General features: G+C 40.7%; 1 protein-coding gene across 2 annotated transcripts in view; it reads right to left on the reverse strand.

Annotated features, from left to right (window-relative positions):
- stxbp5l (syntaxin binding protein 5L) overlaps positions 1-12,869 on the reverse strand; it is a 136,496-nt gene that overhangs the window by 112,221 nt on the left and 11,406 nt on the right. For both annotated transcript variants that reach the window (XM_053626673.1, XM_053626672.1), the window contains exon 2: positions 6,486-6,583. In XM_053626673.1, the coding sequence (XP_053482648.1) occupies positions 6,486-6,583 (98 nt within the window). The remainder of the gene's footprint in view (positions 1-6,485; positions 6,584-12,869) is intronic.

The following is a 12,869-nucleotide window of genomic DNA, read 5'->3' on the forward strand; positions in this document are numbered from 1 at the left end:
TAGCCAGATTCACGTTATCTTCACATAAGAGGAATCCGTCCTGCTGAGAGGTAGTGACTCCACATTAAATCAAACACATTAAATCTGTGGATGGAGAAAACAAGCGGTTTAGTCAGCAGGAAGTCTACAAACTCAGAGAGGAAGTTTCCAAGAACAATAAGCCCTGCCTCCTTTTTATTTTCACTGCTAGCGATGCAGCTTACAGAAAACTATAAACACTTTCAGAAATGACATTCTGTGTGACACACACACACACACACACACACACACACACACACATGCTAAATGTCCAAGCCAAGTTGCAGGTCCTTCTGAAACAGAAAATTGAGACCATGGCCTGTAAGAGGGTGCATCTGAGTATCATACTATCTCTCCATCTGTCTCTCACTCAAGCTGTACAGTCTCCATGTGAGCCATGCACACACACACACAAACACACAAACACACACACACACACACACACACACAGAAAGAGGAACCAGTTTAGTCCTGCCTATGAGAAAGAACTCGTAAATTAACAAAATAATTGAATTCCCTCTATCTGTGTGTGCGTGCGTGTGTGTGTGTTCGTGTGTGTGTGTGTGTGTGTGTGTGTGTGTGTGTGTGTGTGTGTGTGTCTGGGGGGCGTGGATTCAGCTCTGAGAAACAACCTCTGCTCTGGATTGATTGGTATTGCTCTATCTGACTTTACCTCTGTCCATCCATCCATTTATCCATTCATCCACCCATCCATCTGTCCATATGTCCATGTGTGTGTGTGTGTGTGTATGTGTGTGTGTGTGTGTGTGCATGTGAGCCTCTTCTGCTCGTACTTTGATCCTCAGCTCACATTGTTCAGACACACACCCTTCATCCACCTCTTAATTATAATAATTTCCTCATAAAGCTATCTCTCCTTCTCTCCTTCACTTGCTCCTTCGCCTGGCCTTTTGCACTCCCTCCATCCTTCTCATTATCATCAATGAGCACAGGCCAGAATCAGGCCTCTCGGTCGCACAAAGGGATGAGGTCAGGAGGGAGAGCTACAACTCAGACACTCAAGATTATTCTGAAACTCTCTCTCTCTCTCTCCCTCTCTCTCTCTCACATATATCATACTTTCCTGATCCACCCATTAGACCCCAAAGATCTACAGAGCAAGGACGCTGCATTACCTAAAGCAGTGTGAGTAGAACAGGACAAACTGCTTCCTGTCCAGACGTCCCTGCACATGAAGCAAATCAAGACTAAGGAGCCTGTAAACTGTAAATGTGTCATGTATTTCTGGTCACTGTCTATCAACCTAAATGTTTCTGAGAAGAGCAAATAATCATTTCCTTAATTGTGATCACAGCTGTGTCATGTGCCATCTGTAGCTCTGAGGTCTATACCTAGTTAGTTAAATCAATTACTTCACTGAGGCCACTAATAAATGTCATATACAGAGTCATAATAATGCAAACCACTCATGCATGCAAATATTCTAGTAACATTTTCAGTTGCAATCAAAATTATTCAACCCCCATTGCAAATCAGGTTTATTGTCAAAATTTACAGACTTTCAGCTGTTTGCAGTGAACAAATCAAACAAAAACAACAGAAATACTTGAACACAATGAATGCTTCAAATGGTTATCCCAAATTCAACTGAAAATGCAACTTATAATGACTTCTCCAGTCTCAAAATTATTCAACCCTTTCATGGCAAGTATCTTTAATACTCAGTACAGCACCCTTTTGCTGTTGTGACCTGCTCTAAACGAGATGCATCACTTCTGGCAGCATTCCTGAGGAATCTTAGCCCATTCATCATGAGCAATGGCCTCCAGGTCAGTAATATTCTTGGGTTTGCATGCTGCAACCGCCTTCTTCAAATCCCACCCAAGATTTTCTATGGGGTTCAAGTTAGGTGACTGTGATGGCCCTGCAGAATCTTCCAGGACTTCTTCTGCAATCAAGCCTTGGTGGAATTTGAGGTATCCTTGGGATCATTGTCCTGTTGGAAGGTCCAATGATGCCCAAGCTTCAGTTTCCTTACAGATAGCATGACGTTTTCTGCTAGGATTTCCTGATACTTCAATGTATCCATCTTTCCTTCCACACGCTGAGGGTTTCCAGTGCCAGAAGATACAAACCAGCCCCAGAGCATCACCGAGCCACCACCATGCTTGACTGTGGACAGAGTGTTCTTTCTTCATTCTTCTTCAGACAATAGCATGAATCCCTTGTCTTGTGTCAATAGTTCAGCCTGGTGGTAGTGTAATGGTGTGGGGAATGTTTTCATAGCACATGCCGGGCCACTTAATACCAATCAATCATTGCTTGAATGCTGGTGGTGGTGTAATGGTATGGGGAATGTGGATAATGCAAAGTTTTCCATCTTGGGAATAATGGCTACTTCCAGCATGATAATGCACCAGGTCACAAAGCACAAGTCAACACAAGATCTGAATCTAATAGTGCTCCTTTGGGATGTGATAAAACAGGAGATTTGCAGCATGAATGTGCAGCTAAGAAATCTGCAGCAATTAGGTGACACAATCATGAAAAATATGCAGGAATTGTGTAATGCATGTCAACATGGACCAGAATCCCAAAGCAATGTTTCCAACATCTTGTGGAATCCATGCCATGAAGAACTGAGGCTATTCTGGAGCAAAGTGGCATTCCAAGTGTTAGTATGGTGTTCCTCACATTTGATCATTCTCTCTCTCTCTCTCTCTCTCTCTCTCTCTCTCTCTCTGTATCACAGTCTATCATGGTGCAATGGTATTCTTGCTTTAAATCACTAGAATCTCACTCATTTCACTTCTGCACCATGCCTGTGCCTGTGAAGCTGTGCCTGTTATAAAATCCAAAACCTGCAAATTGCTTGGAGTAATGCATGAGATCAACTAAAGAGAGAGGGAGAGAGAGAGAGAGAGAGAGAGAGAGAGAGAGAGAAGCCCTCTGTCTTTTTTGACACTATTAATAACAGAATGACCTTTACTTCTTATACAACATCATGGAGCTGTCAGAGTAAAAAACTACACTTATTCACCATTATGGCATGAACAGACAATGCTGTGTGCATGTACACTGCTCTTCACCTTGTACCTTGCTAATTTGCTTTTCATTTTATTTTTTTAATTTTCCGAACAATTGAGTTGTGATTTACTGAAGCTCTCCCCAAAGCTGTGCACCAACTCTGCCTGTACAGAATGTTCAAGATACAGATGTTTCATTAAACACTGTGTATGAGCTTTAGATTTTAAATCTTTATATATATTTTTTTTATTAGACCTTATTTGAATAATAGATTGCATGGTGTAGTGAGATGCAAAACAAGCACATTTAAGTGTTGTTTTGGGTATAAATATTATTGTGTAGATACAACAATCAGCCATAACATTAAATCCACCTGCCTAATATTGTGTAGGCCCCCCTTGTGCCGCCAAAATAGCTCTGACCCGTCGAGGCGTGGACTCCACAAGACCTCTAAAGGTGTGCTGTGGTATCTAGCAACAAGACGTTAGCAGATGTTAATTAAGTCCTGTAAGTTGTGAGGTGGGGCCTCCATGGATCAGACTTGTTTGTCCAGCACATCCCACAGATGCTCAATCGGAGATCTGGGGAATTTGGAGGCCAAGTCAACACTGTGAACTCTTTGTCATTTTCCTCAAACCATTCCTGAACAGCTTTTACAATTTATGCAGTGACCCTATCACTGGTTCACCAGTTGTCCTTCCTTATACCACATTCTGTAGGTACTAACCACTGCATACCGAGAACACTCCACAAGACCTGTCGTTTTGGAGATGCTCTGACCCAGTCGTCAAGCCATCACAATTTGGCACTTGTTAAAGTCGCTCAGATCCTCACACTTGCCCATTTTTCCTGCTTCAAACATATCAACTTCGAGAACTGGCTGCTCACATGCTGCTTAATATATCCCACCCTTGACAGGTGCCATTGTAATGAGGTAATGTTATTCGCTTCACCTTAATATTATGGCTGCTTGGTGTATATTGCTATTAATCCTCACATGTCTTCACATGATACGAAATCGCAGGTCAGAGTTCACTAAACTTGCGTTTCCAGTCTCCAGCATTCACATGCGTATGAATGGAAGTCAAGTGGAACAGAAATTGCAATGTGAAGATTTCTCTTTTTGTCTTTTTTATATTTGTATTGTGCATAGGAATATGATCACATGACTGTATAATAGATTTATTTACAGAAAACTACAATCATGATATTGTGGCATATGTTGAATATAAAGTCAAAGGCTTCATTCTGTCATTATAATGACCAGTTTGTTCAGTCTTTCTTTTTGTCTTCTAACAGACTCTCAGTGAAGACACAGTGTAGGTGATGTAAACCACAGCAACTCAGTTTTAAAGAAATTCTAAAGCATCTATTATTCCATGATTGCTAGAGTTTTTATTTCCTTATTATTATTCGGCTATTATTATTAATTCTTCAATAAGTGAATAACTGCAGTGAAATATATAGATAAGGGTAATCATTGTTGTTGTTGTTTGTTTGTTTTGGGTGTGCTTCTTTTATAGACAGCAGCATGTGTAGCAGTTATCAGGCATGGGGTTAACATAATTTCCCTCCCTCATAATTCATAATTTGTTGCTGTGGTGAACAGATGAAAAGAGTAGTGATGGACAGAGAGAGAGAGATATAAGAGAGAGAAGATAATAAATAAGGGCAACCCATGTTAATAGCAGAGCTGGAAGATATGAATGTTCTTTTTTTAGTAATGGGAACCAAACCAAACCTCAACATACACATTGTGTGTGTGTGTGTGTGTGTGTGTGTGTGTGTGTGTGTGTGTGTGTGAGAGAGAGAGAGAGAGAGAGAGAGAAAGAGAGAGAGAAAGAGAGAGAGACAGCATCATCATTCTGACATTAACTAGACAGAAGCTGCAGTGAACTCGTACGTGATACGCCTGACAATAAAACCAGCTTCAGCTTATGTTCTCTCTTTCATGAACACACACACACACACACACACACACACACACACGTGCATCTAAATGACTAAATGGTTTCTGTCTCACCGCTGCTCATCTTACTGCTCTTACGCTTTGCAGCATCGTTCATCCTTGTTCACTTTACTGCTCTGACTTTCCCTTTTCTCTTGCTCTGTCTTCGTCTCTTCTCTCTTTCCCACTCTCATACTCTCTCTGCATCTCACTCTCTCCCTCTCTTTCCCTCCTTCACTCCATCGTTCCCTTTCTCACTCTCTCTTCCGTCTTTCATTTACCCTTTCTCTTTTTCTCCTATATTCCCTCTTTCCCCCTCTCTCTCTTTCCCTCTCTCACACGCTCTCTTTCCCTCTCTCACTCTGTCTTCCCCCTCTCTTTTTACTCTCTCACTCTCCTTTCAGGCTCTCTCTTTCCCTCTCTCACTCGCCTTTCACCCTCTCTCTCTCTTTCCCTCTCTCACACTCTCTCTTTCACTCTCTCATTCTTTCTTCCCCCTCTCTTTTTTTCTCTCTCACTATCCTTTCACGCTCTCTCTCTTTCCCTCTCTTTCCCTCTCTTTTTTCCACTGGTGTGTGCTCTGATGAGAAGTGACTGTCAGTCATACAGGAGATTTCTATTATCTCTCTCTCTCTCTCTCTCTCTCGCTCTCTCTCGCTCTCTCTCACTCTCAAGGCAACACTTTAGGGAGTGCACATGGAATTAAATTACCTGTTTGGAAACACACACACACACACACACACACACACACACACACACACATACACACACTAACTCACAGTCCTTTTCGCTTCCTCCTGTTGAAAAATTACTTTACTGTGATTCTCATTATGATTGAAACTACACTGCACACACAGGAAGCCTCTGCGAGTTTATGGTAAAACAGATCTCAGACCCACCTGCATAAACCCACAAATAACAAACTCTGTGTTTGCCTACATGAATGATTTGCAGACTGTGTATACACAAAGTGGCCAGAGAAGCTGACAATCAATATTGCAGTGTGAATGTTTAAACTGGGAGTTTCTAGATCGATACAGTGCTCCAAACAAAAACTAAATATACTGTTCTGCTGAGAGACATTCTTCCTCAAAAAAACACATAACCACATAACCAATATTCTCCATTTTGGACAAAATGTTAATAATAACATATCATTCTAATGGCACACCAACCCTGAAGAGATGACTTGTCCTTACTACACTTCACCATATTTCATCATCTAATGACAGACCTGACCTGTGTGTAAGTGCAGTATAGTGAGTACTGCTGATTTATGAGTTAACCCACACAAAGGAATCCTCATAGCACCTCCCCAGACATGTTTCTGTACCTGTCCTTGTCTCTGTGTCTTCACCCCTGAGAGTTAGTTAAATGGTCAGACACAGTTCTGGTCTGTAGGGATGCCCTCAGGCAGGAAACACGCTGCACATGTTTTCTCTTACCTCCAGCAGCACTGATCTCACAGGTACCACGAGTTCACACTACCCAAAACAATACTATGGATGGAAAGCACAATGGAAAAGGATACATGCGCACTCCTCCAGAGCGAGATCCAATAGCCAGAATCTTCTGCACAGGGTCGAACGCTAGAGCTGTGGGCTGGTAGGGGAAGCCATGACGCACAGTCTGTAGACAGAGCAGAGGAACATGATCAGTTTATACACAGACTTTAACCACAAAATATATGATACAAAATAACATTTATTGCTACAGATTTAAATATTTGAAGCCCTGAACTCGAAGGATATTATAAACAGAGTGGAATTGTTTATTAATGTTATGCAATTCATGTGTCCAGGTCAGACACTAGAAGTATGGACTTGACCTGAATTACAGTATAGCCATTTCCTCCATTTCTCTGTTCAGGAAACTCCACTCCAGCTCAGTCTACACTGAAAACTCTTTGGCTGTGTAATCTGCTACTGTTGTAAATATGTTACACTGCTACCTCTGCTTCCACTCCTAGCACGTTCTTAACTTTTCATACACAACGGTGATCAAAAGCACATAAGAACATATAATTTCTAAACAAAACAACGGTGTAGTTGTGGCTAAGCAACAGATTTTCTTTCATGTGATAAATAGTGATAATGTAAGAGATTTTGTGAAAAGCTGGTCTCAAAATATCTTTCTAAGAAGCATTTAGATGATTTGATCTTTTTGATTCCTTTTGGCTTTTGGTTTTATAGATAAGATGTGAAAAAAAATTTCTTTAATTTTCACCACCTGCTTGTATTGTAAATAGTAGATGAATATAGTAATACTGTGTAACCAACATACTTTTTAGACTAGCTTTTCATACCATGACATTTCTACATCACAGTGATCATTGGGATTTAAAAGTTATGCAAAATCCAAACTGGTTTGTGTTTCTAGTGGAACCAAAGAGGTTCTATGTATACCCATACAACAGAGTATTTCCCTATCCTGTCCAAGTAGAACTTCTTTAGGCAGCAATAAATAAATAAATAGATAAAACACTTAACTATCCAAAGAACAACTGAGGTAGATTCTAGATTTGAAAAGTACACAAAAGACAATGATAAAAAAATCACAAATTTCCATATGCTCACTTAATGTGAGTGCATAGAGAGCATCCAACATGTGGCACTCTGCATGTGGACCTTATTTTAAGGATGATTCCTGTGAATAACAGTCAATTTGCTTGCACTGAAACTATTTCAGTGAATAAAATGCACACTACAAGTTCTAAGGCTTGTTTTTTTTCTAGCTTCCAATTCATCCCATCAAAAGTGGGCAATTAGTACTGCTCACTTGGACTGAATGAATGGATAAAAACTATCAGGAGGAGTTCAGAGGCAGGATTAACCGAGGGCCTTCCAAGCTTTTAGTCAGGGAACTGTCCATAATGCTTAGGAGCTGTTCCTAACACAAAGTGCAAGAATTTGAAGGAACTGTTTCTGGTTTAAACATAGGTTCTCATATACTTTAAGTTTGTGTATATAAAAACACAACAAAGATACAGGTATACATACACAACATACATGCACCACACAAAATACAGGTTTGTTGAAACAAACAACAGTTTGTTGAAAATATGCCTCAGTAAAATAAGCAGAAATTTTCATAACATTATGACTTATTATTGCCACATGAAAGTTTATATGAGTGCACACACACACACACACATACAGATTAGCATTAAATGTTAAGATCTTTGTCAATCACAGCCACAGCGCAGAAATCCAGAGGTCCAAAGAAACCTGGAATCTAATAGAAAATAATCTAAAGGAGCTGTCCTTAACACAGTGCTGTGTGTTAAGGACAGCTATCCCTAACAAAAAGTGCTAAAGAAAGTGCTAAATCTAAAGAAACTCTCCCTAACACAAAGTGCTGAAATCTAAAGAAACTCTCCCTAACACAGAGTGCTGAAATCTAAAGGAGCTGTCCCTAACACAAAGTGCTGAAATCTAAAGAAACTGTCCCTAACACTTAGTGCTGAAATCTAATGGAGCTGTCCCTATGACAAAGTGCTGAAATCTAACGAAACTAACACAGAGTGCTGAAATCTATAGGAGCTATCCCTAACACAGAGTGCTGAAATCTAAAGAAACAGTCCCTAAAACAAAGTGCTGAAATCTAAAGGAGATAACACAGAGTGTTGAAATCTAAAGGAGCTAACACAAAGTGCTGAAATCTAATGAAAACTGTCCCTAACACAGAGGCTGAAATGTAATGAAACTGTCCCTAACACAGAGTGCTGAAATCTAACGGAGCTGTCCCCAACACAGAGTTCTAAAAAATCTAAAGGCGCTAAGACACGGTGCTGAAAGAGTCTATGAGTGTTAATCTATTATTGCTGGTGCTAAATTCCTCCAGCCTATGACTCTGAAACTCCAGGGGGTGGGCGCAATCTGCTACAGATGGTATTGAAATCCTTCCCACATGGGACTTTAGTCCAGTGACGCAAATTGTGACATTGTCAAAAGAGCTTAGCAGAAGACCTGATTGTTTAGATGATGTAGTGCTTGTGTTCAGTACTTGTGAATTCAAGATTTTAAAAAAAGAATGCACTGATGACAACAGATAAATACAAGTATGTGCTGATTCTTAAAGTTATTTTATTCTCTGTATCTCAAATCATCATTCATGTAAATGCTCTTCCTCTCTCTCTCTCTCTCTCTCTCTCTCTGTGTTTGTGTGTGTGTGTGTGTGTGTGTGTGTGTGTGTGTGTGTGTGTGTGTGTGTTTTGACTGCATTATGGAGATCCAATCATCAATAATTCATGGGTCAGACTAAGTCTGGTGGAAGGGTGTGGATGAATGAGAAGATTTGAGTGTTGGATGGTTTGTAAATAAACAAATGAACAAAATCACAAATAAACAAATATACAAATATATATGAATGAGACGTAATCATTTATTGATTAGCAGCCAAAGAAAGGGCTACACAAACATGAGCAAACATGCAGATTTTCATTCAAGCTATGCTGGAGGTTTTCCATTAGCCTGCATGGGTGTGGCTGTCTCGCTCCTGTGTGTGTGTGTCTGTGTGTCTGTGTGTGCGTGTTTGTATGTGTGTCTGTTTTGTGTGCATGTGTGCATGTGTGTCTGTGTGTGTATGTGTGTGTGTGTGTGTGTGTCTGTTGTGTGTGTGTGTGCGTGTGTGTGTGTGTGTGTGTGTGAATTTTGTGTCTGTCTTCTCATTATTAATCACACTTGCTCTAAGAAAAAAAAGTATTCAGTGCTCTGCTTTATAACCCATTAATACAGCAACACAGCAGCAAACTACACCCGCTCCCTCTCCACCTTCTGTTCTACCTCTCCATCTACTTTTCTACCTCTCCACTTACTGTTCTACCTCTACACCTACTGTTCTACCTCTCCACCTACTGTTCTACCTCTCTATCATCTGTTCTACCTCTACACCTACTGTTCTACCTCTCCACCTACTGTTCTACCTCTCTATCATCTGTTCTACCTCTCCACTTACTGTTCTACCTCTCCACTTACTGTTCTACCTCTGCACCTACTGTTCTACCTCTCCACATACTGTTCTACCTCTCTATCATCTGTTCTACCTCTCCACATACTGTTCTACCTCTCCACATACTGTTCTACCTCTGCACTTACTGTTCTACCTCTCCACCTACTGTTCTACCTCTCCACCTTCTGTTCTACCTCTCTATCAACTGTTCTACCGCTCCACTTACTGTTCTACCTCTCTCTCAACTGTTCTACCACTCCACTTACTGTTTTACCTCGCTATCATCTGTTCTACCTCTCCACTTACTGTTCTACCTCTCCACCTTCTGTTCTACCTCTCTATCAACTGTTCTACATCTCCACCTATTGTTCTACCTCTCCACCTACTGTTCTTCCTCTACATCTACTGTTCTACCTCTCCACCTACTGTTCTACATCTCCACCTTCTGTTCTACCTCTCTATCAAATGTTCTACCTCTCCACCTACTGTTCTACCTCTCCACCTACTGTTCTACATCTCCACTTTCTCTTCTACCTCTCTATCAACTGTTATACCGCTCCACCTTCTGTTCTACATCTCCACCTACTGTTCTACCTCTCCACCTTCTGTTCTAGCCCTCCATGAACTGTTCTACATCTCCACCTACTGTTCTACCTCTCCACCTTCTGTTCTACCTCTCTATCAACTGTTCTACTTCTCCACCTACTGTTCTTACTCTTCATCTACTGTTCTATCTTGCAGTCTATTGTTCCTCCTGTCCCTCTACTGTTCTACCTCTCAATGCACCTCCACCTGCTAATCTACCTCTCCTTTCTCCATCCTCATTCTATTTCTCTGCTGTTTTCTTTGTCACTATCCCCTTTTCTAATGCAGTCCTCTTGCCATGACTTGTCCATCTGTCTGCACAAGTTTTAGCAGCTCCATCTCCCTCTACCTAACAGCTCTCTCTCTCTCTCTCTCTCTCTCTCTCTCACACACACACACACACACACACACACACTCCTGTCATATACACATCAGACAATAATCAGAATTCTGACATAAACAGATGTGCTGTATATCCCTGCCAGAGGCCAGCTACACTCCAGTGTACCCATTTACATTTTTACATCTATCCGTGTGTTATGTTTTGTTTCCCACAATTTCATAACACCCTCTAGAACTGGCATCCAAACAAGGAACAGACACATCTCTCTCTCTCTCTCTCTCTCTCTCTCTCTCTCTCTCACACACACACACACACATACACACAAACACTATTTTTTCACTCTGAGTATTGGGATAATGGGAATATTAATGATATCTTGGAAGGCTGAAGCAAAGCTGAATCCTGGAGAGCACTAAAGGGACAGATCATTACTGATAGGTCCAGTACTATGAAGTTTCTGCCTTTCCTCCTTCTTCATCTCTCTCTCTCTCTCTCTCACTCTCTCTCTCTCTGTATTTGAGTGTGCTCATTTTTGGAGAAAATAAGATGAGGTTGTTAATTGAATTTGTGTTTCTTTGCTCACAATACATTCATAACCCTATGGCCAGTGTATTTAAGGTGATGTGTGTGAGCTTAAACAAAGTTCAAATGAGTCTCATTTTATTAGCAAAATCATTGAAATGTCATGGTGGAAGCTCTGGTGTAATATTTGGCACATGTCTAAATCTTATACTGAGTTCAGTGCCATCTGAAAGTATTTACCCCCTTGGTGTTTTTCCTGTTTTGTTGCACTACAACCTGGAATTAAAATTGATTGTAATTGGGATTTTATGTAATGGACCTAACAAAATAGTCAAAATTGTTGACGTGGAATGAAAATACCTTGTTTTAAAAAAATAAAAGCTGAACAGTTGTAAGTGCATAAGTATTTACTCTTCACTACGAAACCCCTAAATAAGATGAAGTGTCACATGATCTGTCACATGATGTCAGTATAAATACACCTGTTCTGAAAGACTCCTGAGTCTGCAACACCACTAAGTAAACAACATGAAGAACTAAAGAGCTCTCCAAACAGGTCAGAGACAAAGATGTGGAGAAGTATAGATCAGAGTTGGGTTATTAAAAATATCCCAATTTGTCCATCCCACCATTAAATCCATTCTAATTAAATGGAAAGTATATTTCCACTACAAACCTGACAAGAGAAGACCACCCACCAAAACTCACAGACTGGACAAGGAGGGCATTAATCAGAGATTCGAGACACCAAAGATAACATTAAAGGAGCTGCAAAGATCCACAGCGGAGATGGGAGTCCATAGAACCAATTTAAGCTGTACACTCCACAGAGTGGGGCTTTATGGAAGAGAGTCCAGAAAAAAAGCCACTGCTTAAAGAAAAATATAGGAAAACACGTTTGGAGTTCACCAAACAGCACGTATCAGACTCCCCAAACACATAGAAGAAGGTTCTCTGGTCAGATGAGACTAAAATTTAACTTTTTGGCCATCAAGATGTGTTTGTGTGTGGTGCAAACCCAACACTTCCTATCATCCCAAGAACACCATTCCTACAGTGAAGCATGGTGGTGGCAGCATCATGCTGTGGGGATGCTTTTCATTGTCAGGGACTGGAAAACTGTTTTCTACTTTGCCTCAGTCCATTTTAAATGAGCTTTGGTCCAGAGAAGACAGCGGCATTTCTGTATCATGTTCACATATGGCTTCTTCTTTGCATGATAGAGCTTTAAGCTGCATTTGTGGATGGCACGGCGAACTGTGTTCACAGACAGTGAGTTCTGGAGGTGTTTCTGAGCCCATGCAGTGATTTCCATTACAGAATCATGCCTGTTTTTAATGCAGTGCTGCCTGAGGACCCAAAGATCAAGGCATGCAATATTGATTTTCACCCTTGTCCCTCGCACACAGATATTTCTCCAGATTCTCTGAATCTTTTGATGATATTATGTACTGTATATGATGAGATATTCATAGTCTTAGCACTTTTACGTTGAGGAATATTATTCTGAAATTT

The sequence above is a fragment of the Ictalurus furcatus genome, chromosome 6, assembly GCF_023375685.1.
Source record: "Ictalurus furcatus strain D&B chromosome 6, Billie_1.0, whole genome shotgun sequence".
Lineage (NCBI taxonomy): Eukaryota > Metazoa > Chordata > Actinopteri > Siluriformes > Ictaluridae > Ictalurus > Ictalurus furcatus.